This window comes from Schistocerca piceifrons, chromosome 7, assembly GCF_021461385.2.
Source record: "Schistocerca piceifrons isolate TAMUIC-IGC-003096 chromosome 7, iqSchPice1.1, whole genome shotgun sequence".
Classification (NCBI taxonomy): Eukaryota; Metazoa; Arthropoda; class Insecta; order Orthoptera; family Acrididae; genus Schistocerca; species Schistocerca piceifrons.
In genome coordinates, this window is record NC_060144.1 from 505,813,623 (window position 1) to 505,838,889 (window position 25,267).

General features: G+C 39.5%; 1 protein-coding gene across 1 annotated transcript in view; it reads left to right on the forward strand.

The window, feature by feature from the left end:
- LOC124804757 (putative oxidoreductase GLYR1 homolog) overlaps positions 1 to 25,267 on the forward strand; it is a 280,342-nt gene that overhangs the window by 242,195 nt on the left and 12,880 nt on the right. The window contains exon 10 of the mRNA XM_047265065.1: positions 19,331 to 19,493. Coding sequence (XP_047121021.1) covers positions 19,331 to 19,493 — 163 coding nt within the window. The remainder of the gene's footprint in view (positions 1 to 19,330; positions 19,494 to 25,267) is intronic.

Consider the following 25,267-nt stretch of genomic DNA (forward strand, 5'->3'; position numbering starts at 1 on the left):
AGGGGTAATGCAGGAGTAGGTTTAATAATGAATAGGAAAATAGGAATGCGGGTAAGCTACTACAAACAGCATAGTGAACGCATTATTGTGGCCAAGATAGATACGAAGCCCACACCTACTACAGTAGTACAAGTTTATATGCCAACTAGCTCTGCAGATGACGAAGAAATTGAGGAAATGTATGATGAAATAAAAGAAATTATTCAGATAGTGAAGGGAGACGAAAATTTAATAGTCATGGGTGACTGGAATTCGAGTGTAGGAAAAGGGAGAGAAGGAAACGTAGTAGGTGAATATGGATTGGGGCTAAGAAATGAAAGAGGAAGCCGCCTGATAGAATTTTGCACAGAGCACAACTTAATCATAGCTAACACTTGGTTTAAGAATCATGAAAGAAGGTTGTATACATGGAAGAACCCTGGAGATACTAAAAGGTATCAGATAGATTATATAATGGTAAGACAGAGATTTAGGAACCAGGTTTTAAATTGTAAGACATTTCCAGGGGCAGATGTGGACTCTGACCACAATCTATTGGTTATGACCTGTAGATTAAAACTGAAGAAACTGCAAGAAGGTGGGAATTTAAGGAGATGGGACCTGGATAAACTGAAAGAACCAGAGGTTGTACAGAGTTTCAGGGAGAGCATAAGGGAACAATTGACGGGAATGGGGGAAAGAAATACAGTAGAAGAAGAATGGGTAGCTCTGAGGGATGAAGTAGTGAAGGCAGCAGACGATCAAGTAGGTAAAAAGAAGAGGGTTAGTAGAAATCCTTGGGTAACAGAAGAAATATTGAATTTAATTGATGAAAGGAGAAAATATAAAAATGCAGTAAATGAAGCAGGCAAAAAGGAATACAAACGTCTCAAAAATGAGATCGACAGGAAGTGCAAAATGGCTAAGCAGGGATGGCTAGAGGACAAATGTAAGGATGTAGAGGCTTATCTCACTAGGGGTAAGATAGATACTGCCTACAGGAAAATTAAAGAGACCTTTGGAGAGAAGAGAACCACACGTATGAACATCAAGAGCTCAGATGGAAACCCAGTTCTAAGCAAAGAAGGGAAAGCAGGAAGGTGGAAGGAGTATATAGAGAGTCTATACAAGGGTGATGCACTTGAGGACAGTATTATGGAAATGGAAGAGGATGTAGATGAAGATGAAATGGGAGATACGATACTGCGTGAAGAGTTTGACAGAGCACTGAAGGACCTGAGTCGAAACAAGGCCCCCGGAGTAGACAACATTCCATTGGAACTACTGACGGCCTTGGGAGAGCCAGTCCTGACAAAACTCTACCATCTGGTGAGCAAGATGTATGAAACAGGCGAAATACCCTCAGACTTCAAGAAGAATGTAATAATTCCAATCCCAAAGAAAGCAGGTGCTGACAGATGTGAAAATTACCGAACAGTCAGTTTAATAAGCCACAGCTGCAAAGTACTAACACAAATTCTTTACAGACGAATGGAAAAACTAGTAGAAGCTGACCTCGGGGAAGATCAGTTTGGATTCCGTAGAAATACCGGAACACGTGAGGCAATACTGACCTTACGACTTATCTTAGAAGAAAGATTAAGGAAAGGCAAACCTACGTTTCTAGCATTTGTAGACTTAGAGAAAGCTTTTGACAATGTTGACTGGAATACTCTCTTTCAAATTCTAAAGGTGGCAGGGGTAAAATACAGGGAGCGAAAGGCTATTTACAACTTGTACAGAAACCAGATGGCAGTTATAAGAGTCGAGGGACATGAAAGGGAAGCAGTGGTTGGGAAGGGAGTAAGACAGGGTTGTAGCCTCTCCCCGATGTTATTCAATCTGTATATTGAGCAAGCAGTAAAGGAAACAAAAGAAAAATTTGGAGTAGGTATTAAAATCCATGGAGAAGAAATAAAAACTTTGAGGTTTGCCGATGACATAGTAATTCTGTCAGAGACAGCAAAGGACTTGGAAGAGCAGTTGAACGGAATGGATGGTGTCTTGAAGGGAGGATATAAGATGAACATCAACAAAAGCAAAACGAGGATAATGGAATGTAGTCGAGTTAAGTCGGGTGATGTTGATGGTATTAGATTAGGAAATGAGACACTTAAACTAGTAAAGGAGTTTTGCTATTTGGGGAGCAAAATAACTGATGATGGACGAAGTAGAGAGGATATAAAATGTAGACTGGCAATGGCAAGGAAAGCGTTTCTGAAGGAGAGAAATTTGTTAACATCGAGTATAGATTTAAGTGTCAGGAAGTTATTTCTGAAAGTATTCGTATGGAGTGTAGCCATGTATGGAAGTGAAACATGGACGGTAAATAGTTTGGACAAGAAGAGAATAGAAGCTTTTGAAATGTGGTGCTACAGAAGAATGCTGAAGATGAGATGGGTAGATCACATAACTAATGAGGAAGTATTGAATAGGATTGGGGAGAAGAGAAGTTTGTGGCACAACTTGACTAGAAGAAGGGATCGGTTGGTAGGACATGTTCTGAGGCATCAATGGATCACCAATTTAGTATGGGAGGGCAGTGTGGAGGGTAAAAATCGTAGGGGGAGACCAAGAGATGAATACACTAAGCAGATTCAGAAGGATGTAGGTTTCAGTAGGTACTGGGAGATGAAGAAGCTTGCACAGGATAGAGTAGCATGGAGAGCTGCATCAAACCAGTCTCAGGACTGAAGACCACAACAACAACAACTAATGTACTTGACTTTCTTTACACTTAGAGGTACATTTAAAGTTCCATTTCATTAGATTTTGATAGTGATATCTTGAATGTGGCCTCCGTTTCTGCTCAAATTGTTTGGCGAGTTGAAATCTGAAGTTTCAGTCCTCTTTGTTCAGCATGTTACTGTCTTTGGCAGCTTGCCCAGGATCCACGGCTGATTGGTATACACCAAGAAAAAGTTGTACGAAGCTAAATCTGACGAGCATGATGACCACAGGTGATCTCTCCTCAAAAAGATGAGATGGTCGGGGAACTGTTGGCGCAAGTGTGTCATTGATATTAATGCCGTATGAGCCATGGCCGTCTCGTTGGAACCAGACATCCCCCACATCCGTTTCTTCAAGTTGGGAAAGAAGGAACTCCTCAATCATCTGGACAAAATGCTCATCTGGACAAAATGCTCATCTGGACAAAATGCTCAGAAGTGATAAGGAGAGCGCAATTGTTCTCTTCGAAAAACTGTGGGCCAGTAATGCCAATTTTGGATGAGGCACCCCAAGCAGTCACACATTCTACATGTAGGAACTACTTGCGAAGTTCTTTTAGGTTCGTACCAGTTCAGTGTTGCATGTTTTGGTTATTCAAGCATCCAGACAAATGAAAACGTGCCTCATTACTGAATAAAACAATGTGCGTTCTGAGGCAGGTTTTCGAATGAAACAAAATTGGGTGGATTAAGTGTGTGCAACAATGCCAGTTTGCATGGATGAAATTTCAAGTCTTCATGAAGAATTCATCTTGCTGTGCAGTCAGAAATTGCAAGAATGGCTGTGTGTGTTCATGCATATCGCTTGGGGAATTCAAAATTACCAGCCTCATTTTCTCTACATTTTCCGGTGTCCTGGTGGTTCTTTAGGTCCTGGTTTCTTTTTCTGCACATTACCAGTATCCATAAACGCGTCCACCCGCACAACAACTGATTTTCTAGCAGGAACATGACCTGCTGGGCTATTATTGACCTGTTCGCTAAATGCACACTAGGCATGATGTTAAGCTGTTCGCTGAATGCACGCTAGTTTGTGATGGCCAAATGGCCTCTGGAAAAGTACGTGACCGTAGCAAATACGCACTCTCCTCTCGTCCACTGCATGATCAATGCTAAGCCCACGTTAAAGAAAAGTTTGGGCCTGCACTTTCAAATGCACTTGGCCCCACACAGCAATGAGTAATGGCCGCTCTGTGGCCCATGTTTTGTGTGTGTGTGTGTGTGTGTGTGTGTCCCCTTTCCTGAAGAAAGCTTTGGCCAAAAGCTAAATGTGTAACTGTCTTTTGTTTTGCTTATGAGCAACTGAATGTGTCATCTTTACAGTGAGTAGCAATTTATCTTCTCCTAATACTATTGTTAATTAGATTCATTAGAAAGTTTCTTGTATACCACATTTAATGGAGAGCCTTCTGCACTGTCATTTAATATGTAGTTCCTAGCCTTCTCTCAACATGCACTCATAACCAGCAGCAGATGTATTCTTTGTCCTATCTTTAATTATGTTAGCTGTTTAAATACTTGAATTTATTTGTTTTGTAGCACTCGGTCCAAAGGCTGGTTTGATGCAACTGTCCATGCTACTCTATCCTCTTCGAGGCCCTTTATCTAGGAGTAATTACTGCAGTCTACATCCCTCTGAATCTGCTTATTGCAGTCCTCTCTTGGTCTCCCTCTAAGATTTTTTCCCACGTGCTTCCCTCCACTGCTGAATTTGTGATTCCTTGATGCCTCAGAATGTGTCCTACCTACCGATCCCTTCTTTTGGTCAGGTTGTACCACAAATTTCTCTTCTCCTCAATTCTAATCAATAACCCCTCATTGGTTGTGAGATCTACACATCTAATCTTCACCATTCTTCTGTATCGCCACATTTCAAAAGTTTCTTCTATTCTTTCCTTGTCTAAACTGTTTATTGTCCATGTTTCACTTCCATACATGGTTACTCTCCACACAAATACTTTCAGGAAGGACTTCCTTACACTTAAATGTATACTCGGTGTTAACAAATTTCTCTTCTTCAGAAAGGCTTTTTCTTGACATTGTCAGTCTACATTTCATATACTTCCTATTTTGACCATCATCAGTTATTTTGCTTCCCAAACAGCAAAACTCATCTGCTACTTTCTCATTTTCTAATCTAATTCCCTAAGCATCACCTTATTTAATTAGACTACTTTCCATTATCCTGGTTTTGATTTTGTTGATGTTCATTTTATATCCTCTTTTCAAGATACTCTCCATTCCAATCAACTGCTCTTCCAAATCCTATGCTGTCTCTGAAAGACTTAAGATGTCATCAGCAAACCTCAAAAATTTTATTTCTTCTCTCTGGACATTAATTCCTACTCCAAATTTTTCTTTTTTCCCTTTACTGCTTGCTCAATATACAGATTGAATAACATAAGGGATAGGCTACAACCCTGTCTGACTCGCTTCTCAACCGTTGCTTCCCTTTCGTGCATCTCAACTCTTATAACTGCCATCTGGTTAAATAGCCTTTTGCTTCCTGTATTTTACCCCTGCCACCTTTAGAATTTGTAAGAGAGTATTCCAGTAAACACTGTCAAAAGCTTTCTTTAAGTCTACAAATGCTATAAACACAGGTTTTCTTTTCCTTAACCTATCTTCCATGAGAAGTTATAGGGTGAGCATTGCCTTGAGTGTTAATATTTTTCTCTGGAATCCGAACTGATCTTCGCCAAGTTTGGCTTCGAGTTTTTCCATTCTTCTGTAAAGGATTCATATTAGTATTTTGTAGCTGTGACTTATTAAAAACTGATAGTTCGGGTAATTTTCACACCTGTCAGCACCTGCTTTCTTTGGAATTGGGATTATTATATTGTTCTTGAAGTCTAAGGGTATTTCTCCTGTCTCGTACATCTTGCTACATCTACATGGTTGCTCTGCAATTCATATGTAAGTGCCTGGCAGAGGGTTCATCGAACCATTTTCATACTACTTCTCTACCATTCCACTCTCGAATGGCGCATGGGAAAAAGGAGCTCTGATTTCTCTTATTTTATTATGATGATCATTTCTCCCTACATAGGTGGGTGTCAAAAATATATTTTCACATTCGGAAGAGAAAGTTGGTGATTGAAATTTCATAAATAGATCTCGCCGCAAAGAAAACCGCATTTGTTTCAGTGACTACCACCCCAACTCGTGTGTCATATCGATGACACTCTCACCCGTACTGTGCGATAACACGAAACGAACTGCCCTTCTTTGCACTTTTCGATGTCCTCCATCAATCCCATCTGGAAAGGATCCCACACTGCGCAGCAATATTCCAGCAGAGAATTGGACAAGTGCGATGTAGGCTGTCTCTTTAGTGGGTTTGTCGTGTCTTCTAAGTGTTCTGCCATCAAAGTGCAGTCTTTGTTTCGCCCTCCCCATGATATTATCTATGTGGTCTTTCCAATTTAAGTTGCTTGTAATTGTAATTCCTAGGTATTTAGTCGAATTGACAGCCCTTAGATGTGTGCGATTTATCGTGTACCCAAAATTTACTGGATTTCTTTTAGTACCCATGTGGATGGCCTCGCACTTTTCTTTGTTTAGTGCCGATTGCCACTTTTCTCACCATACAGAAATTCTCTCTAGATCATTTTGTAATTGGAATTGATCATCTGATGATTTTACTAGACGGTAAATTACAGCATCATCTGCAGTCAGTCTAAGGGGGCTGCTCAGATTATCGCCTAAATCATTTATGTAAATCAGGAACATCAGAGGGCCTATGACACTACCTTGCAGAACACCAGATATCACTTCTGTTCTACTTGATGATTTACCATCTATTACTAAGAACTGTGAGCTCTCTAAGAGGAAATCACGAGTCTAGTCACACAACTGAGACGATACTCTATATGCACACAATTTGATTAATAGTCGCTTGTGAGGAATGGTATCAAAAGCCTTCCGGAAATCTAGGAATATGGAATCGATCTGAGATCCCTTGGCGACAGCACTCATTACTTCATGGGAATAAAGAGCTAGCTGTGTTGCACAAGAATGATATTTCCTGAATCTGTAAGTCATTTTCTTCAAGGTGATACATAATGTTAAAGTACAGTATATGCTCCAAAATCCTGCTGCAAATTGAGGGCAGTGATATGGGTCTGTAATTCAGTGGGTTACTCCTATTTCCTTTCTTGAATATTGGTGTGACCTGTTCTACTTTCCAGTCTTTAGGAACAGACCTTTCGTCAAGTGAGTGGTTGTATATTATTGCTAAGAAAGGTGCTATTGTGTCTGGATTCTCTGAGAGGAACCTGATTGGTATACCATCTGAACCAGAAGACTTTCTTAAGTAATTTGAGTTGTTTCGCAACACCTAAGATATCTACTTTTATGTCACTCATGCTAACTGCTGTTCTGGTTTCAAATTCTGGCATATTTACTTCGTCTTCTTTCATGAAGGAATTACGGAAAAATGTATTTAGTAACTCCGCTTTAGTGGTACCATCATCGGTAACATTTCCATTGCTATCGCGCAGTGGCGGTATTGACTGTTTCTTGCCACTGGTATACTTTATATACAACCAGAATCTCTTTGGGTTTTCTACCATATTTTGAGACAATGTTCCATTGTAGAACCTATTAAAAGCATCTCAGATTGACGTCCGCACTAAATTTTGAGCTTCCGTGAAACTTAGCCGGTCTTGGGATATTGCGTTCTTCCGAATTTGGAATGCTCTGTTCGTTGCTTCTGCAACAGTGTTTTGACGTCTTTTGTGTACCATGGTGGATCAGTCCCATCTCTAATTAACTTATGCGGTATATCTATTGCTGTCGATACTGTATCTTTGAATTTGAGCCACATCTGGTCTACACTTACATAATTAGCTTGAAAGGAATGGAGCTCTTAGGAAGGCATCAAATAAATTTTTATCTTCTGTTTTAAATATATATATTTTGCGTTTATTTTTAGTGGTTTTGGTTTTTATGGTTTTTGAGCCTCCCTACAACGACCTTGTGTTCACTAACCCCTGTATCCATCATGACACACTCTATTAGATCAGGATCATTTGTGGCTAAGAGGTCAAGTGTGTTTTCGCAACCATTTACAATTCATGTTGGCTCATGAACTAATTGTTCAAAGTAATTTCCAGAGAAAGCATTTAGTACACTTTCGGAAGATGTTTTCTGTCTACCACCGGCTTTGAACATGTATTTTTGCCAACAAATCGAGGGTAGATTGAAGTCTCCACCAATTATAACTGTATGAGTGGGATACTTATTTGTAATGAGGTTAAAGTTTTCTTTGAATCATTCAGCTATTATACCATCTGAGTTGGGGGGTCGATAGAAGGAGCCAATTATTATTTTGGTACGGCTGTGGAGTATAACCTCTACCCAAAGTAAATCACAGGAACTATCAATTTCAACTTCACTACAAGATAAACTACTACCAACAGACACAAACACACCAACGCCTACTTTATTTAATCTATCCTTTCTGATCACAGTTTGTGCCTCTGTAAAAATTTCTGCAGAATTTATCTCCGGCTTTAGCCAGCTTTCTGTTCCTATAACGATTTCAACTTCAGTGCTTTCTATCAGCGCTTGAAGCTCTGGTACTTTTCCAACACAGCTATGACAATTTACAACTACAATACCGACTGTTGCTTGGTTGATTCTCGTCGTTTCTTTGCCCTGTACCCTTTGAGACTGGAGCCCTTTTTGATCTTTCCCGAGACTGTCTAACCTAAAAAACCACCCAGTCCACGCCACACAGCCCCTGCTGCCCATGTAGCCACCTCCTGTGTGTAGTGGACACCAGACCTTTTTAGCAGAACCCGAAACCCCACTACCCTATGGCACAAGTCGAGGAATCTGCAACCTACACGGTCGCGGAACCATCCAAGCCTCTGATTCAGACCCTTCACTCGGCTCTGTACCGAAGGTCCACAATCGGTCCTGTTGATGATGATGCTGCAGATAGTGAGCTCTGCCTTCATCTTGCTAGCAGGACTGGCAGACTTCACCAACTCAGATAGCCACTGGAAACTGTAACACCTCCGTTTTTATCCCGACCAGATCTGATCGAATAGCAGCCCAATATTTATTATTAACATGACCGTGAACCTAATGGGGCTGGCAGTCGGAATTGACCGCTACGGAAGTTGTTACTTTCCAGTTTGTCCTGTTCAATACTATAATACTGAATGTATGATAATAAGGAACACCAACACAGTTTCACTAATTACGAACTTATATTCGTCTCAAAACACAAAAAGGAGACAGCCACTGCCTTAGTCATACATATCTAATTACGGCTAGTCTCAGCACAGGATTTCTTCATTTGCCATTATCGTCACACGCTAGTCCATCACTGCATCCAACACTGCAATCCAAGGTTAGGCCGGCACGGTAGACGCAAAACTAAATATTGGCACTAGTAACGTCACTGCTCACTTTTATAAAGATATTTCATCACTTTCCCGGTATTCATTTTATTATTTAGGGGTCTAACCACGGCGATGGTGACACCCTTCTCCGTTAAAAACCCTGTATTCCAATAATGGCCTCCACACACACCATTCCCGCCAACCACACTGGCTAATCTCGACACTCGCTCTCTCAACAAGTCACAATCGATTGTTCGCCCTATCGACCTGTGCCAAGTGCAAAGTTATAGTAAGGGCCTACGGACCCCTTACAAAACCAGAGAGAATCTCTTCCGATCCGTAGTAACACACGTCATTAGTGCCAACATGAGCCACCACCTGCAGTTGCCTGCACCCTGTACCCTTCATGGCATCCGGACCCTTCCCACATCTTGGATGACTCCCCTCCCGGTCTGCACACAGAGTGCACATTGGCTTTCTTCCCATCCTTAGCTGCCATATCCCTAAGGGGCTCCATCACCTGCCTAACATTGGAGCTTCCAGTGACAAGCAATCCCACCCTCTGCGCTTGTCCGGGCCTCTCAGGAAGACCGGCCACTGCCACAACAGATGAGGCTGCCCTTACTGGCTCAGAAGTACTTTCAGCAGTGGGCAGTACCTCAAACCTGTTACGGAGGCATAAGGGTACAGCCTTGAGGCCAGCACCAACTTTCGCGTTCCGCCCAGGGATTCGTGACCCTGCCACGGTTCGCCAATCACCGTCAGACAAGTGTTGACCAGCAGGGGCGTCCACATCCGAGGGCACAGTGGCATCAGAGATCCCAGGTGATGCTGCAGGCTCCAGAGGCACCAAAGCACTCACCTCAGGTGTCCCAGTGTCACCACGGCCCAGGGCAACAGCCTGGAGCCTGTAGACAATGGCCAACACAGCTTCGAGCTGTTTACGGACGGTGGCCAATTCCTCCTGAATCCGTGCACAACAGGCGCAGTCCCTAACAATTTCTTTTCTTCCTCTCTTTTATCTCACAAGCCGTTCAAAACAAACAGATGACTGACGACTACGTGAATTTACACTATACGGGCACTAAAACGCGATGCTACAACTCTCAAATACTATAATACGCCTGAAATTTGTGAATTAAACTATGCAGGTACCCAAAAACACGCAAATAAATTAATTGCTTACTACATAGAAGAGTTTAATCATGCCTAGCTCTCTCAAAGTTATCAGTAGCTCTAATGGAATGTCGTCTATTCACATGGCCTTATTTTGACTCAAGTCTTTCAGTGTTTTGTCAAAGTCTTCACACCATATCATATCTCCCTTCTCTTCGTACTCTATGTCCTCTTCCATTTCCATAATATTGCCCTCAAGTGGATCTCCCTTGTATCGACCCTCTATATTCTCCTTCCACCTTTCTGCTTTCCCTTCTTTGCTTAGGACTGGTTTTCTATCTGAGCTCTTGATATTCATACAGGTGGTTCTCTTTTCTCCCAAGGTTTTTTTTAATTTTCCTGTAGGCAATATATATCTTACACCTAATGATATATGCTTCTACAGATGTACATTTGTCCTCTAGACATTCCTGCTTAGCCATTTTGCACTTCATGTTGTTCTAATTTTGTAGACATTTGTATTCCCTTTCACCTGCTTCATATATTGTGTTTTTGTATTTTCTCCTGTTGTCGATTAAATTCAGTATTCCTTGCATTACCCAAGGATTTCTACTAGCCCTTGTCTTTTTGCCTACTTGATCGTCTGCTGCCTTCACTATTTCATCCCTCAAAGCTACCCATTCTTCTTCTATTGTATTCCTTTCCCCTGTTCTTGTCAAACGTTCCCTAACACTCCCACTGAAACCCTTGACAGCCTCTGGTTCTTTCAGTTTATCCATGTTTCATCTCCTTAAATTCCTGTCTTTTTGCAGTTTGTTTAGTTTTAAACTGCAGTTCATAACCAATATATTGTGCTCAGAGTCCACATCTGCACCTGGAAATGTCTTACATCTGAAATGTGGTTAATAAATCTCTGTCTTGCCATTATATAATCAATCAATACCCTTCCGGTGTCTCCAGGTCCCTTCCATGTATACAACCTTCTCTCATGATTCTTAAACCAAGTGCTAGCCATGATTAAATTATGCTCTGTGCAAAATTCTACCATGCTGCTTCCTTTTTCATTCCTTTTTCCCAGTCCATATTCACCTACTACTTTTTCTTCTCTTCCTTTTCCTGCTGTAGACTTCCAGTCTCCCACGACTGTTAAATTTTTGACTCCCTTAACTATCTGAATAATTTCTTTTAAGTCATAATACATTACCTCAATCTCCTCCTCATCTGCAGAGTTAGTTGGCGTATAAGCATGTACTACTGTGGTGGGTGTGGGCTTTGTTTCTATCTTGGCTACAATAATGCATTCACTATGGTGTTCATAGTAGCTTATCGGTGTTCCTATTTTTTTTTTTACTCATTGTTAAACCTAGTCCTTCACTGCTGTTATTTGATTCTAAACTCAGATTGGAATGTATACCGCAGAGACGGGCTGGACAGTGAAGGGGGAGGAGTGTTTATAGCGATAGGAAGTGCAATAGTATCGAAGGAAATTGACGGAGATCCGAAATGTGAAATAATTTGGGTGAAGGTCACAGTTAAAGCAGGCTCAAACACGGTAATTGGATGTCTCTATAGGCACCCTGGCTCAGCAGTTGTTGTGGCAGAACACCTGAATGAAAATTTGGAAAATATATCCCGACCATGTTAGAGTTTTGGGTGGAGATTTTAATTTACCACATATAGACTGGGAGACTCAAACGTTCATAACGGGTGGCAGGGACAAAGAATCCAGTGAATTTTTTTTGAACTGCATTATCTGAGAACTACCTTGAGCAGTTAAACAGAGAACCGACTCGTGGCGATAACGTATTAGACCTTCTGGTGACAAACAGATCTGAACTATTTGAAACTGTTAACGCAGAACAGGGAATCAGCGATCATAAAGCGGTTACAGCGTCGGTGATTTCAGCTGTAAATAGACATATTAAAAATAGTAGGAAGATTCTTCTGTTTAGCAAAAGTGACAAAAAGCAGATTTCAGAGTACTCGACGGCTCAGCACAAAAGTTTTATCTCAAGTACAGATAGTGTTGAGGATCAGTGGACAAAGTTCAAAACCATCATACAATATGCATTACATGAGTATGTGCCAAGCAAGATCATAAGAGATGGAAAAGAGCCACCGTGGTACAACAACCGAATTAGAAAACTGCTACGGAAGCAAAGGGAACTTCACAACAAACATAAACATAGCCAAAGCCTTGCAGACAAACAAAAATTACACGAAACGAAATGTAGTGTGAGGAAGGCTATGCGAGAGGCATTCAGTGAATTCAAAGGTAGAGTTATATGTACTGATTTGGCAGAAAATCTTAAGACATTTTGGTCTTACGTCCAGACACTCTGTGACCAAAATGGTACTGAAACAGAGGATGACAGACTAAAGGCTGAAATATCAAAGGTCTTTTTCACAGAGGAAGACTGCACTGTAGTTCCTTCTCTAGATTGTCGCACAGATGACGAAATGGTAGATATCGAAATAGATGACAGAGGGATAGAAAAACAATTAAAATCGCTCAAAAGAGGAAAGCCCGCTGGACCTGATGGGATACCAGTTCGATTTTACACAGAGTACGCGAAGGAACTTGCCCCCTTCTTGCAGCGGTGTACCGTAGGTCTCTTGAAGAACGTAGCGTTCCAAAAGATTAGAAAAGGGCACAGGTCATCCCCGTTTTCAAGAAGGAATGTCGAACAGATGTGCAGAACTATAGACCTAAATCTCTAACGTCGATAAGTTGTAGAATTTTGGAACACCTATTATGTTAGAGTATAATGACTTTTCTGGAGACTAGAAATCTACTCTGTAGGAATCAACATGGGTTTCGAGAAACACGATCGTGTGAAACCCAGCTCATGCTATTCGTTCACGAGACTCAGAGGGCCATAGAAACAGGTTCCCAGGTAGATGCCATGTTTCTTGACTTCCGCAAGGCATTTTATACAGTTCCCCACAGTCATTTAATGAACAAAGTAAGAGCATATGGACTATCAGACCAATTGTGTGATTGGATTGAAGAGTTCCTATATAACAGAACCCAGCATATCATTCTCAATGGAGAGAAATCTTCCGAAGTAAGAGTGATTTTAGATGTGCCGTAGGGGAGTGTCGTAGGACCGTTGCTTTTCACAATATATATAAGTGACCTTGTGGATAACATCAGAAGTTCACTGAGGCTTTTTGCAGATGATGCTGTAGTATATTGAGAGGTTGTAACAATGGAAAATTGTACTGAAATGCAGGAGGATCTGCAATGAATTGACGCTTGGTGCAAGGAACGGCAATTGAATCTCAATGTAGGCAAGTGTAATGTGCTGCGAATACATAAAAAGAAAGATCCTTTATCATTTAGCTACAATATAGCAGGTCAGCAACTGGAAGCAGTTAATTCCATAAATTATCTGGGAGTAGGCATTAGGAGTGATTTAAAATGGAATGACCATGTAAAATTAATCGTCGGTAAAGCCGATGCCAGACTGAGATTCATTGAAAGAATCCTAAGGAAATGCAGTCCGTAAACAAAGGAAGTAGGTTATAGTACACTTGTTCGCCCACTGCTTGAGTACTGCCCAGCAGTGTGGGATCTGTACCAGATAGGGTTGATAAGAGATAGATAAGATCCAATGAAGAGCAGCGCACTTCGTTACAGGATCATTTAGTAATTGCGAAAGTGTTACAGAAATGATAGATGAACTCCAGTGGAAGACTCTGCAAGAGAGACATTCAGTAGCTCAGTACGGGCTTTTGTTGAAGTTTCGAGAACATACCTTCACCGAGGAGTCAAGCAGTATATTGCTCCCTCCTACGTATATCTCATGAAGAGACCGCGAGGATAAAATCAGAGAGATTAGAGCCTACACAGAGGCGTACTGACAATCTTTCTTTCCACGAACAATATGAGACTGGAATAGAAGGGAGAACCGATAGAGGTATGCAAGGTGCCCTCCACCACACACAGTCAGGTGTTTTGCGGAGTATGGATGTAGGTGGAGATGCAGATGTAGATGGAGTCAGCCTAAGCAAATACTGCTCACCATGTCTTTCATGCTGCTGTGAATCGTAAACGTGGCTATAGTGGGGTGCCGTGCATGCCCCAGTAGCACAGATGGCTGTATCACAGATGCAGTCACATCAAATAAGTGTCTGTGGAGAGGACAGACAGACCTATAATTCCAGTAGAGGGGCAGTAGGCTTTACAGTAGTTGTAGGGGCAATGGTGTGGGTGATTGGCCAATCTGATGTTGTAACATTAACCAAGGAGAATATACAGCTGTTATATTTACTGAGCATATAACAGCTCTCTTGTATGGTTTCATGAAAAAAGAAAACAGATCTGGCATTCTATGGGTCAGAGTGTGGAATGCACGTCCCTTAATCTTGAGGGCAGATTACAAAACTAGAAAAGGAAGAGGTGGTTTTAATGTTTGTTTGAGATGGAGCACAAGCTGGGGTGGGGGAAGGTTGTAAAAGATAATTGACCATGCACTTTCAAAGAGAGAATCCCAGCAATGGCCTTAGGTGATTTAAGGAAATCATAAGAATCTAAGTCTAGGTAGGGACTTGAACTGCCATCTTCCTGAATAAAGAGTCAAATGCCTTACCAAATTCGGACAGAGAAATGGATTGGTTGAAATTAGGTACAGCAGAAGTTAGCAAAGGGGCTGCATCTAGAAATGAACTTTCCTGCAGACAGAATGGGGCAGGGCTATATGAGCTGAGTGGGATAAAGCCGAACCGGTGAATGTCAACTGCTGTTTGTTTATGTGGTTGATTCAGTTTGCAAATGTTGAGCATTGTTATAGTTACTATCGAAATCCATAGATTCAGACTACCAGAGTGGAAATAAACGACTAACAGAAATAACAGGTAATAAAGATTATGTATTATCTTCTCGGTGTATCCAAGAAAGTGAAATTCTTACAGAAAATTTTTGGCCAGCTCGGTACACTAGACAGGGCGAGTTGTAGTCCCCGGCTAGCAGCCACTTAAGTTCCATTCTGGGAGTAGTGCGGAAAATGTATTGTACGAACACGTAATAACACCTAACTGGAGAATAATTGCCGGATAACTAAACCGGTGATTGTAGCAGGGTTAGTAAAGTTAACCAGAGAATGGGTTTTGACAGTGGTAGGAATAGTTACAGAATTAGTGGTGACAAGATTGTTTGTTAGAACGAGGAAGGAGAAGAAACGGGGACATCACACAAATTATGGAAGAATATGACGATTCCGAATGTACACAAAAATTTCATTCTACTACTTTTCGGTCTCGGGTGTGAGAAACTGGAGCGTATGAATGAAATGTGAAACTATTTCCTAACATAAAGCTTTTTGATTGCAGTAGACCTGATAGGTATTTCATATTGATACTTCATGAATTATATTCTCGTACTATAAAAAGGATCATTATTGCCAAAACAGTCTGGCTTATTTGGTGTGTGCTACAATTGCTGCAATATTGGAAAGGCCTGTTTTGTTTAGTCCAGCATGCAGGGACAAAATAGACGTAATCACATCGAGTCTTGGATACTATTTGTATTAACAGCTTTTTCAGTATTAGACAACAACATTTCGATTTTTCATGTAGCAAAGTGTTTGATGAACTTTGAGGTAATAGATTCTTTCGCAGAAAGGAAAGCGCGCCATGTAAAGCTGCAGCAATATTAGAGAGAAAATTGCTAGGACCTAGGGATTGAAGAAATGTTCGCTGTCTTGCCTGTCTCTTGCCTTTAATGGTTTTAGGTAACCTATATTTAATTTGATGTCACATAGAAGAGCAAGTTACTAGCTAATAGGCAATGAAGAGTCCAGATTTTCTCAAGAGTTCTTGTTCTCCCGGTTACAAATAATCCCATCAAGTACTAATTGCCCCCCCCCCCCTCTCTCTCTCTCTCTCTCTCTCTCTCTCTCTCTCTCTCTCTCTCTCTTTAAGGGGGGGGGGGGGGGGGGGCGAATGTCAAACTGGCCAACTGGGAGCAGGAGAGGCACTACAGGACATTTTAATTTCCACTGTCCCGAGATACTTTGATGGCATCCATTGCAAAATATACACGTTTGAGTTCCACAGAGCGAAATACAGTGACGCGCTGTATAAGAATGTGGTTTGAAGAGGCGTGGCACTGCACTTCGGCACACTAAAGACCAAATAACATGTCTTACATTTCCTCGAAGATACATGTTTTATGTATCACACTCTTCAGAAAGATGTGCGCTACAAAATGAACTTATTTTTGAAAAGTCTTATTATTATTATTATTATTATTATTATTATTATTATTATTAAAAATTCTGGTGCACAGAGCAGTCTGAGTTGTAAGGGGGGGGGGGGGGGGGTTAGTCTCTACATGATCCATGTTTACGTCTAGTGATTTTTCTGTTTCCTCTTTGTTTAATCTTCCAATGTTTGTTTTTGTTACAAATGAATAGAGAATAATCTCTGTAAGTGCAGTACTAATACAGATCAGTTCTGTGTAACTTTTCAATACATTGTCACAGAACAGTTTGGCGACAGTGCTGTTTGTCACTGCTGGGTTAGTGGTTATTCTTAATATTTTTATGTCCCTGAAAACACACGTTATTGAAGCAAATATTGCACTAGTGATAATTTTGAACTGCTATATCAGATGCTCACATAAAATTTCACTTTAAAACATTTTGTCTGTTCTGAGAAAGAAGTCAGTGTTTCCTATTCACACTTGGTCTCACATAAAAATGTGATGAGCGGAATTTGTGTGGGGTGTCTCAATCCACACAGTATAAAAACGAAATTATAAATATATGCAAAAACACTAGATAAAATGCATCTGACTTCTCTTAGGAGAGAACCTAGAGCTGTATGTACATGCGATAGTTATTCTCATCTTATCTTCACAGTCCATATGCAAAGAGGTTGCAGTTATTCCCAGAGTAATCATTTAAAACCAGTTCTTGAAACTAGGCTAATAGACTTTCTCGGGATAGTTTACGTCTATCTTAAAGAGTCTTCCAGTTCAGTTCCTTCAGTATCCCTGAGAGATTCGCCGATGGAGTAAACAAACCTGTGACCATTCGTGCTGCTGTTCTCTTGTAAACATTCAATATCCCCTGTTAGACCTATATGGCATGGGTCCCACCCACTTGACCAGCATTCTAGAATGGGTCACACGAGTGATTTGTAAGCAATCTCCTTTGTAGATTGATTGCACTGCCCCAGTATTCTACAAATAAACAGATGTCTACCACCTGCTTTACTTATGACTGAACCTAAGTGATCATTCCATTTCACGTCCCTAAAAAATGTTACATCCAGCTATTTGTATGAGTTGGCAGATTCCAGCAGTTACTCACTGCTGTTATAGTCATAGGATACTAGATTTTTTAATTGTGTGAAGTGCAAAGTTTTACATTTTTGAATATTTAAACAAGTTGCCAATCTCTGTACCACTGAAATCTTATCAGTATATGACTGAATATTTATGCAGCAGCTTTCAGATAGTATTTCATTATAGATAACAGCGTAATCTGCAAAAGGCCTAATTTTACTATTAATATTGTCTGCAAGGTCATTAATATGCAGCATGGACAGCAAGGGTCCCAACAAGCTTCCCTGGAGCACACTTGAAGTTACGCCTACATCTGGCGATGACTCTCCATCCAAGATAACGTGCTGTGTCCTCCATACCAAAAAGCCTCAATCCAGTCACGAATTTCATTTTGATAACCCGCAGTATCGTACTTTTGACAATAGGCATAGGTGTAGTACCAAGTTGAATGCTTTTCAGAAATCAAGAAACACTGCATCTACCTGATTGCCTTTATCCTACACTTTCAGTATGTCATATGAGAAAAGTGCAAGTTGGGTTTCACACGATCGACGTTTTCGAAATCCATACTGGTTGGCATTAAGAAGGTGACTGTGTTCAAGATATCACATTTTATTTGAGCTCAGAATATATTTTGAGATTTTACAACAAATCGATGTTGAGGATATTGGACAGTAATTTTGTGGATCGCTTCTACTACCCTTCTTGTAGACGGGTTTGACCTGTGTTTTTTTTTTGTTAGAGGGTACTGTATCAACACATTCAGTTCACAATACTTTTCGTTTTAAATACAGTCCATGACTACACTAAGGGATGGGGATTAAGCAGTGCAGTAGTAAGTTTCGACATTATTACTTGCATTTACTCTCAGGTCTGATAAGGGGTGTGTGTGTGTGTGTGTGTGTGTGTGTGTGTGTGTGTGTGTGTGTGTGTGTGTGTTTTTTTTCTTTTTTTTTACGGCTATGAATTTGTGAGAGACAATTCCATTTTCCATCCTGAGTGTTACTCAGTCATTGTCATTTATACTATTATCAGCTGATTTCAGCTGTTTGCCATTTTTACTCCTACACTTGTAAATTTACACAATTGGCCTTTGTGGGGCTGTACAAATGTGCATCTGTCATTTTAAAACGTAATCAATGTCAAAGAAAACATGAGCAAGAACAACAGTTTTTCCCCTCATTGCTTTGAAATAACATTATTGCCATAGTGGAATATGTATGTAACCTTAAGAATTAATAATATATCACCAAGAACATTACTCTGTGTGGATCCAACACTGCCAGTTTACTGTAAACAGCTGTTGAAAGATTTACCAGCAAAAAGTCACCACTGGGCAGCTGATTGCACTTACCAATATGTGCTGGGTAAATGGTGTCTCGCTATTATGTATATTTCATGGGTGTGTGTAAAATTTTGTTCCACCTCTTAAATTATATCTAATTGATCTCCAAAGTGTTCCAGTAAATTTTGTACAAAGACATTAGATAAAAATTAACTTCTTTAACTCTGAACTAACAAGACTTGGCTTCTTTGTCTCTGGAGTTGAAAAAAAGTCTGAGCTGCTACCACCCCCCCCCCCCTCCCCTCCCCTCCCCCTCTTCCCTCAAGTAGTAGAATATCTCTCACCTTTTCTTTTCTGGTTCCAATAATACTATCTAGTTACAGTCTTCCCTTAATGTTCTGATGAGTCATAAAGTAAAGACAAAGAAGCATATTGTTTAGTGTCAGATCAATGTCTTTGTATGTAATATTTGCCAATATTGAATGATACTTGGAAATCTCTTAGCATTTCATAAAATTGCCAGCATGATTGTAATGAATGTATGTTCTTTAACTAGTGTTTCTTGCAATAGGCGATAAATGCCAAAGGTGGCCGGTACCTGGAAGCCCAAGTACAAGGAAGTAAGATACAGGCGGAGGAAGGAACTCTTGTAATCTTAGCAGCTGGTGACAGATCTCTCTTTGATGAATGTCAGTCCTGTTTCAAAGCAATGGGCAAAAATTCTTTCTACCTTGGTGAGTATACTACTGGACTTGGTCTTCAGGCATTGTATTATTTACTCCTTGAAATAAGAGAAAAGGTTTCATTCCAGTAGTGACTGGTAAAATTACTTAACTGGTACGATAAATGTTTTTTTACATAGTTCCCTTTAATGGAAATGCATTTTCTGCAGTGTGTGGCCAGCTTTGTGATCCCCTCTTGAAAGAAAACTGATGATCATGCCAACAGCAAATCACATACATACTGCTTAACTTCCATTTCAATGTTGGACTGTTTCCACCCAAATACCATCCATCGGGGGCGGGGGAATTGCGTATGTGCATGACATGTAATATAGTGTGGATTGTGAAAAGATTGTTAAATGCTATGATCATATTGTTTTCTGTAACACCTAAGAACTACATTCTCATACCCCTCCTCCCCTGTCCGTGTTTCTACTTATTCGTCACTTGCATATCATAGCAGTGTTCGTTTTTTTATAGAACAATTTACGACCCTTTGACTCCCGTAGCGGTAGATCCCTGTATTTTCTGTTGTACGTACATTAATCCTTCTTCCATAGGTCATGAATTTGGCATTTCATAATGATGTGGAATGTGTCACTTTAAAATAAGTTTTCTTTACACAAAATAATTTAATGTAACATTTTTTTACTGCTTCATATCTAAGAATTCATATGTTTAGTAGGAGGAGTTGTCATTCAGAAATTCTTTTAATTTGCTTTTAAATGTTGGTAGGCTATCTGTCAGACTTTTAATACTATTTGGCAAATGACCAAAGATTTTTGTGGCAGCATAATTCACCCCTTTCTGTGCCAAAGTGAGGTTTAATCCAGAGTAGTGAAGATCATCCATTCTTCTAGTGTTGTAGCTATGTACTTCGCTGGTACTTTTGAATTGGGATGGGTTATTAATGACAAATTTCATAAGTGAATATATATATTGTGAAGGTACTGTGAATATCCTGAGTTCCTTAAATAAATGTCTGCAAAGTGATCATGGGTGGGCTCCATATATTATTCTGATTACACGTTTTTGTGCAATGAATACTTTCTCCCTTAATGACGAATTGCCCCAAAATATAATGCCATATGAAAGCAGTGAATGAAAATAGGCATAGTAGGCTAATTTACTGAAACGTTTATCACCAAAATTTGCAATAACCCTAATAGCATAAGTAGCTGAACCTAACCGTTTCAGCAGATCATTGATTTGTTTCTTCCAATTCAATTTCTCATTGCTGCACACACCCAGAAATTTTAGTATTCTGCCTTAACTACAGACTTCTGTTCATTCTCTATATTTATCAATGGTGTTATGCCATTTACTGTACAGAATTGTATAAACTGTTTTTTCTCAAAATTTAGTGAGAGTCCATTTGCAGAGAACCGCTTAATAATTTTCTGAAAGACGTCATTTGCAATTTCCTCAGCTGCTGCTTGCTTGTTGGGTGTGATCACTATACTTGTATCATCAGCAAAAAGAACTAGCTTTGCATCTTGATGAGTGTCGAGTGGCAAGTCGTTAATATATTGTTAAGAATGGTAAGGGACCCAAGACAGCCTGTAGGACACTGTTCTTGATATCTCCCCAGTTAAAGGACTCTTTTGCAGGCTATCTGCACTGTTAATTTCAACCTTCTGCATTCTCCCTGTTATTCCGATGCTTCTTCTTTAGTCTTCTTCTTATTTCTTATTTATTCCGGCTTCTTGAGATCCCTTGTGAAGAGACACGATACAACATGTTCAGTAGTGATGTGGGACAAACAATGAAGTTACACAACAGTTAGTAACTTAACTTCTGAAACCCCCAGTTTATTGGCATTTCTGGAAATAAAATCACTGTCATACTCTCATGCGGTCATCAAATTTCATGCAACAGTTTGTATGTGTAATGGGACTTAATACGTCGCAAATCGTTCTAATGAATGAATTAATCTGCATTATAGTGTTGCTAAGCAACATGATCAACAAGGTGATATGTGTCCCAATTAAAACAGAACTTTGATATTTTGAATAAACTTTCAGTTCATTTTTGTCAAAATCAGCACTTGTCTCAAAATTAATTTCCAACTTCGTGCATTAAGTTCAAGCGTGTTTGCAACTATTGTACGCGATTCACTGGACAGCTCGATAATGCACTAGTGTGTAATGTATTTCAGATGAAGCGTGCAGGTTTGTTTTCCCTAATTGGCTAAATGACTCTTTTGTAATAACGTGAAGTGTCTATCTCACGTAAAGTCTAAATGAAACTGGATTTGTCTCCATTCGGGTCAAAATCACAAAGTATAAAATTCACTGTGCAGGTCATTGAACTGTACACATGCACTTTTTAGCACTCTAAGTGATAACTCGTCTCAGAGTAAAAGCCGCACATAAATTCACACTTTTTCATGCACACAAAATTCAAAACGCCTTTATATTAAACAGACAGATTTTGGCCTGCAATTACTAAATAACATTTCCCATTCTGAGTAAACTTCAAGGACTTGCATTTCATAATCAATAAAATTTTATCATCTGAAAGAAACTATTAGTTTGCTAAAACTGATTCAGATTACAGTCGAGTGGTGTGTAGACGATGACATCACGAATTGATACTTGCTTGGAATGAACGAAATACCTATACTGAAAAATACTGTCTGTTGAGTAATTTACTGACTTTTATAACAAATTTGCTACCCCTTGCAACACTACACATTGAAGTATGAATTAAACCATTTGTGCACTGTCCCACTCATAGCACAATACTCCTTATCTAGAATAATTTCATGATTCACACGATCAAAAGCCTTGGAGAGATCACAAAATATACCAATGGGTGATGTTCGGTTATTCAATGCATTTTATATTTGAACAGTGAAAGCATATATAGCGTTTTCTATTGAAAAGCCTTTCTGAAAACCAAATTGACATTTTGTTTGTACTTTATTTTTACTAATATCTTATGCTACTCTTGAATATATTACTTTTTCAAGAAATTTGGATAAAGCTGTCAGAAGTGAGATTGGGTGGTAGTTGTTAGCATTAAATCTATCCCCTTTTTTATGCAATGGTTTAACAATAGCTTATTTCAGTCTGTCTGGAAAAATGCCCTGTTTCAGTAAGCTATTGCATATGTGGCTGAGAATCCTACTTATTTGTTGGAACAAGCTTTTAGTACTCTGATGGAAATGCCATTAATTCCATGTGAGCTTTTACTTTTGAGTGAATTTACTATTTTCCTAATTTCAGTAGGAGAGGTAGTTTGAATTTCAATTTTATCAAATTGCGTAGGTACTGCCTCTTCCATATACTGCATTGCATTTTCTAATGAATAGCTGGATCATATTTTCTCTACAACACTTAAAAATTGATTATTAAAAATGTTATCAACTTCTGATTTGTTGTTTACAAACTTTTCGTTGTGTTTGATAGAAATATGGTCTTCCTGTGCTCTTGGTTGCCCTGTTTCCCTTTTAACAATATTCCAACTTGTTTTAATTTTACTATCAGATGTTCTGATCTCAGACATAATGCACATACTTCTGGACTTTAATAACTTTTCTTAATACAGTGCAGTAGTTTTTATGATGTTTCACTGTTTCAGGATCATTACTCCTAGCTATTAGATAAATTTCTCTTTTTTGTTTACAAGATATTTTTATCCCTTTAGTAAGCCATGGCTTTTTACATGGTTTCTTGCAATTATATTTCACTGTTTTCTAACCGTTTTAAAATATACTCACAAAGGTATCATGAAATAGGTTAAGTTTTAAATTAGCATCATGTTCCCTGTACACCTCACTCCTGTATAACTGTTGCAAGCTTTCCCTAAAATTTTGAATTGTTAAATCGTTAATTGAACGCACTGTTTTGGAGGATGGCTTTGCGTTACTGTATGGAACTAAGGGGTGTTCAAAAAGCCTCTCCGCAGTGCCGTATGATTGTTAGCCCCGCATGCCGTATGATTGTTCGCCTGCCTGGCTTACTTCCCTTCAAGTGGACTCTCCCAACATTCCACTGTTTCGTTATCTCAGCCAGCGTCAGTAGTATCTTTGTTGTGTGTCATTACGTGTTGACGTGAACCTTTAAGTTTAGTTCCTTTGTTCGTTTGTTTCGTTTTTGTCACTGTTAAAATGCTAACCATTGAAGAATGTGTGTTTTTAGTCGAACAAGTGTTCAAAGCTGGTGGTAAATACGCAGTTTCAGTTCATCAAACATTTAATTCAGTTTTCCCGGAGACAACATTCCCACATCACGATACTGTGCGAGATTTTATTAATAAACTTTGAAGTTCAGGTTCAGTGACAGATGTTCTGAGAAGTGGTCATCCTACCATTTTGTCCGAGGATAAACTACTTGATATTTCCGATAAAATGTCCATGAGTCCGAACAAGTCAGTAAGTTAACTCGCCCAGGAAATCAATGTTAGTGTCGGAACGGCCCACACAGCTGTAAGGAAAAAAATTAGAACTTTTCTCATACAAAGTGACAGTCGTGCAAGAACTAAAAAATACTGATCATGGCTAGAGACTGCATTATTGTCAATTCCTCAAATTTTGTTCAACAAAATGGAAGGGATATTCTTAATGAAACATTTTTCACTGATGAAACGTGGTTTCATGTATCCAGGTACATGAACTCACAAAATTCTCGTATGTGGAGTACTGAAAATCCATTGTGTATTCATGAGGAACCACTTCATTCTGTGAAAATAGGAGTCTGGATTGCAATTTCTAGATGCCGGATTGTGGGTCCCATATTTTTCAGTGAAACAATAAATGCACAATGATACTGCAGTGATATTCTGTACCCATTCTTGTATTAACTGAAATACCGAACAGTTATTTTCAGCAAGATGGTGCAACCGCACATACAGTTCGTGTTTCAATGTCACTGCTTGCTGATGTTTTTGGTGATTGCATAATTTCACAGGGACTTTGGCCTCCATGATCGCCTGACCTAACACCACCTGACTTTTTCTTCTGGGGTGCAAAGAAAGCAACTGTCTATAAAAACCGTCCAAAATCCACCGATAAACTGAAAACTGCAGTATCCACTTTCATTGCTTCTGTTACAGAAGAAATGTTACAGCTTGTGGTTGGAAACATGATTAGATTAAATTGAATTGTGTATTCAACAACAAGGCTGACACTTTCAACATTTAATGTGAAAATATGTAAGTAAAAATGAATATTCAATAAATGAATAACTTGAGTTTCACTAAGTTTCATTTCGGTATATTCACTGCAGCATACGGAACGTGCGGCTAACAATCATACGGCACTGTGGAGAGACTTTTTGAACACCCCGTATGTCATATACTGTAACCAGCTGTGCATCATAATCAGACAGACAATTCTTAACAGGGAAAAGTTTTTATTTGATTAAATTTATCTTTGTCTATGAAAACATTATCTATCAGTGTGCTGCTTTCCTGTGACACCAGAGTAGGAAAATCAATAACTGATGTAAAATTGAAAGAACGAAGAAATTCTTCAAGGTCAAGGTCAAGCTTTCTGTCAGACTCTTTGCTCTGTCTGACCAATAGCACAACAAAGAGTCAAAGTTTATCAAAAATAGTTGAAAATTTCCCAATAGGGACCTGTACATGGCTACAGTTATAAAAGTGCCATTATTTAGTTTAAGCTCACATGCACGTACTTCTATAGGTTGCTCTATAAAAAAAATTTTAGTTTCCAAATTTTTCACACTAGGGCAGATTTTAACATATATGGCAGCTCCTCCTCTCTCCATTGTGTCTCTACTTGTGTGTGCTGAAAGGTCATATCCACCTACATTTACCAT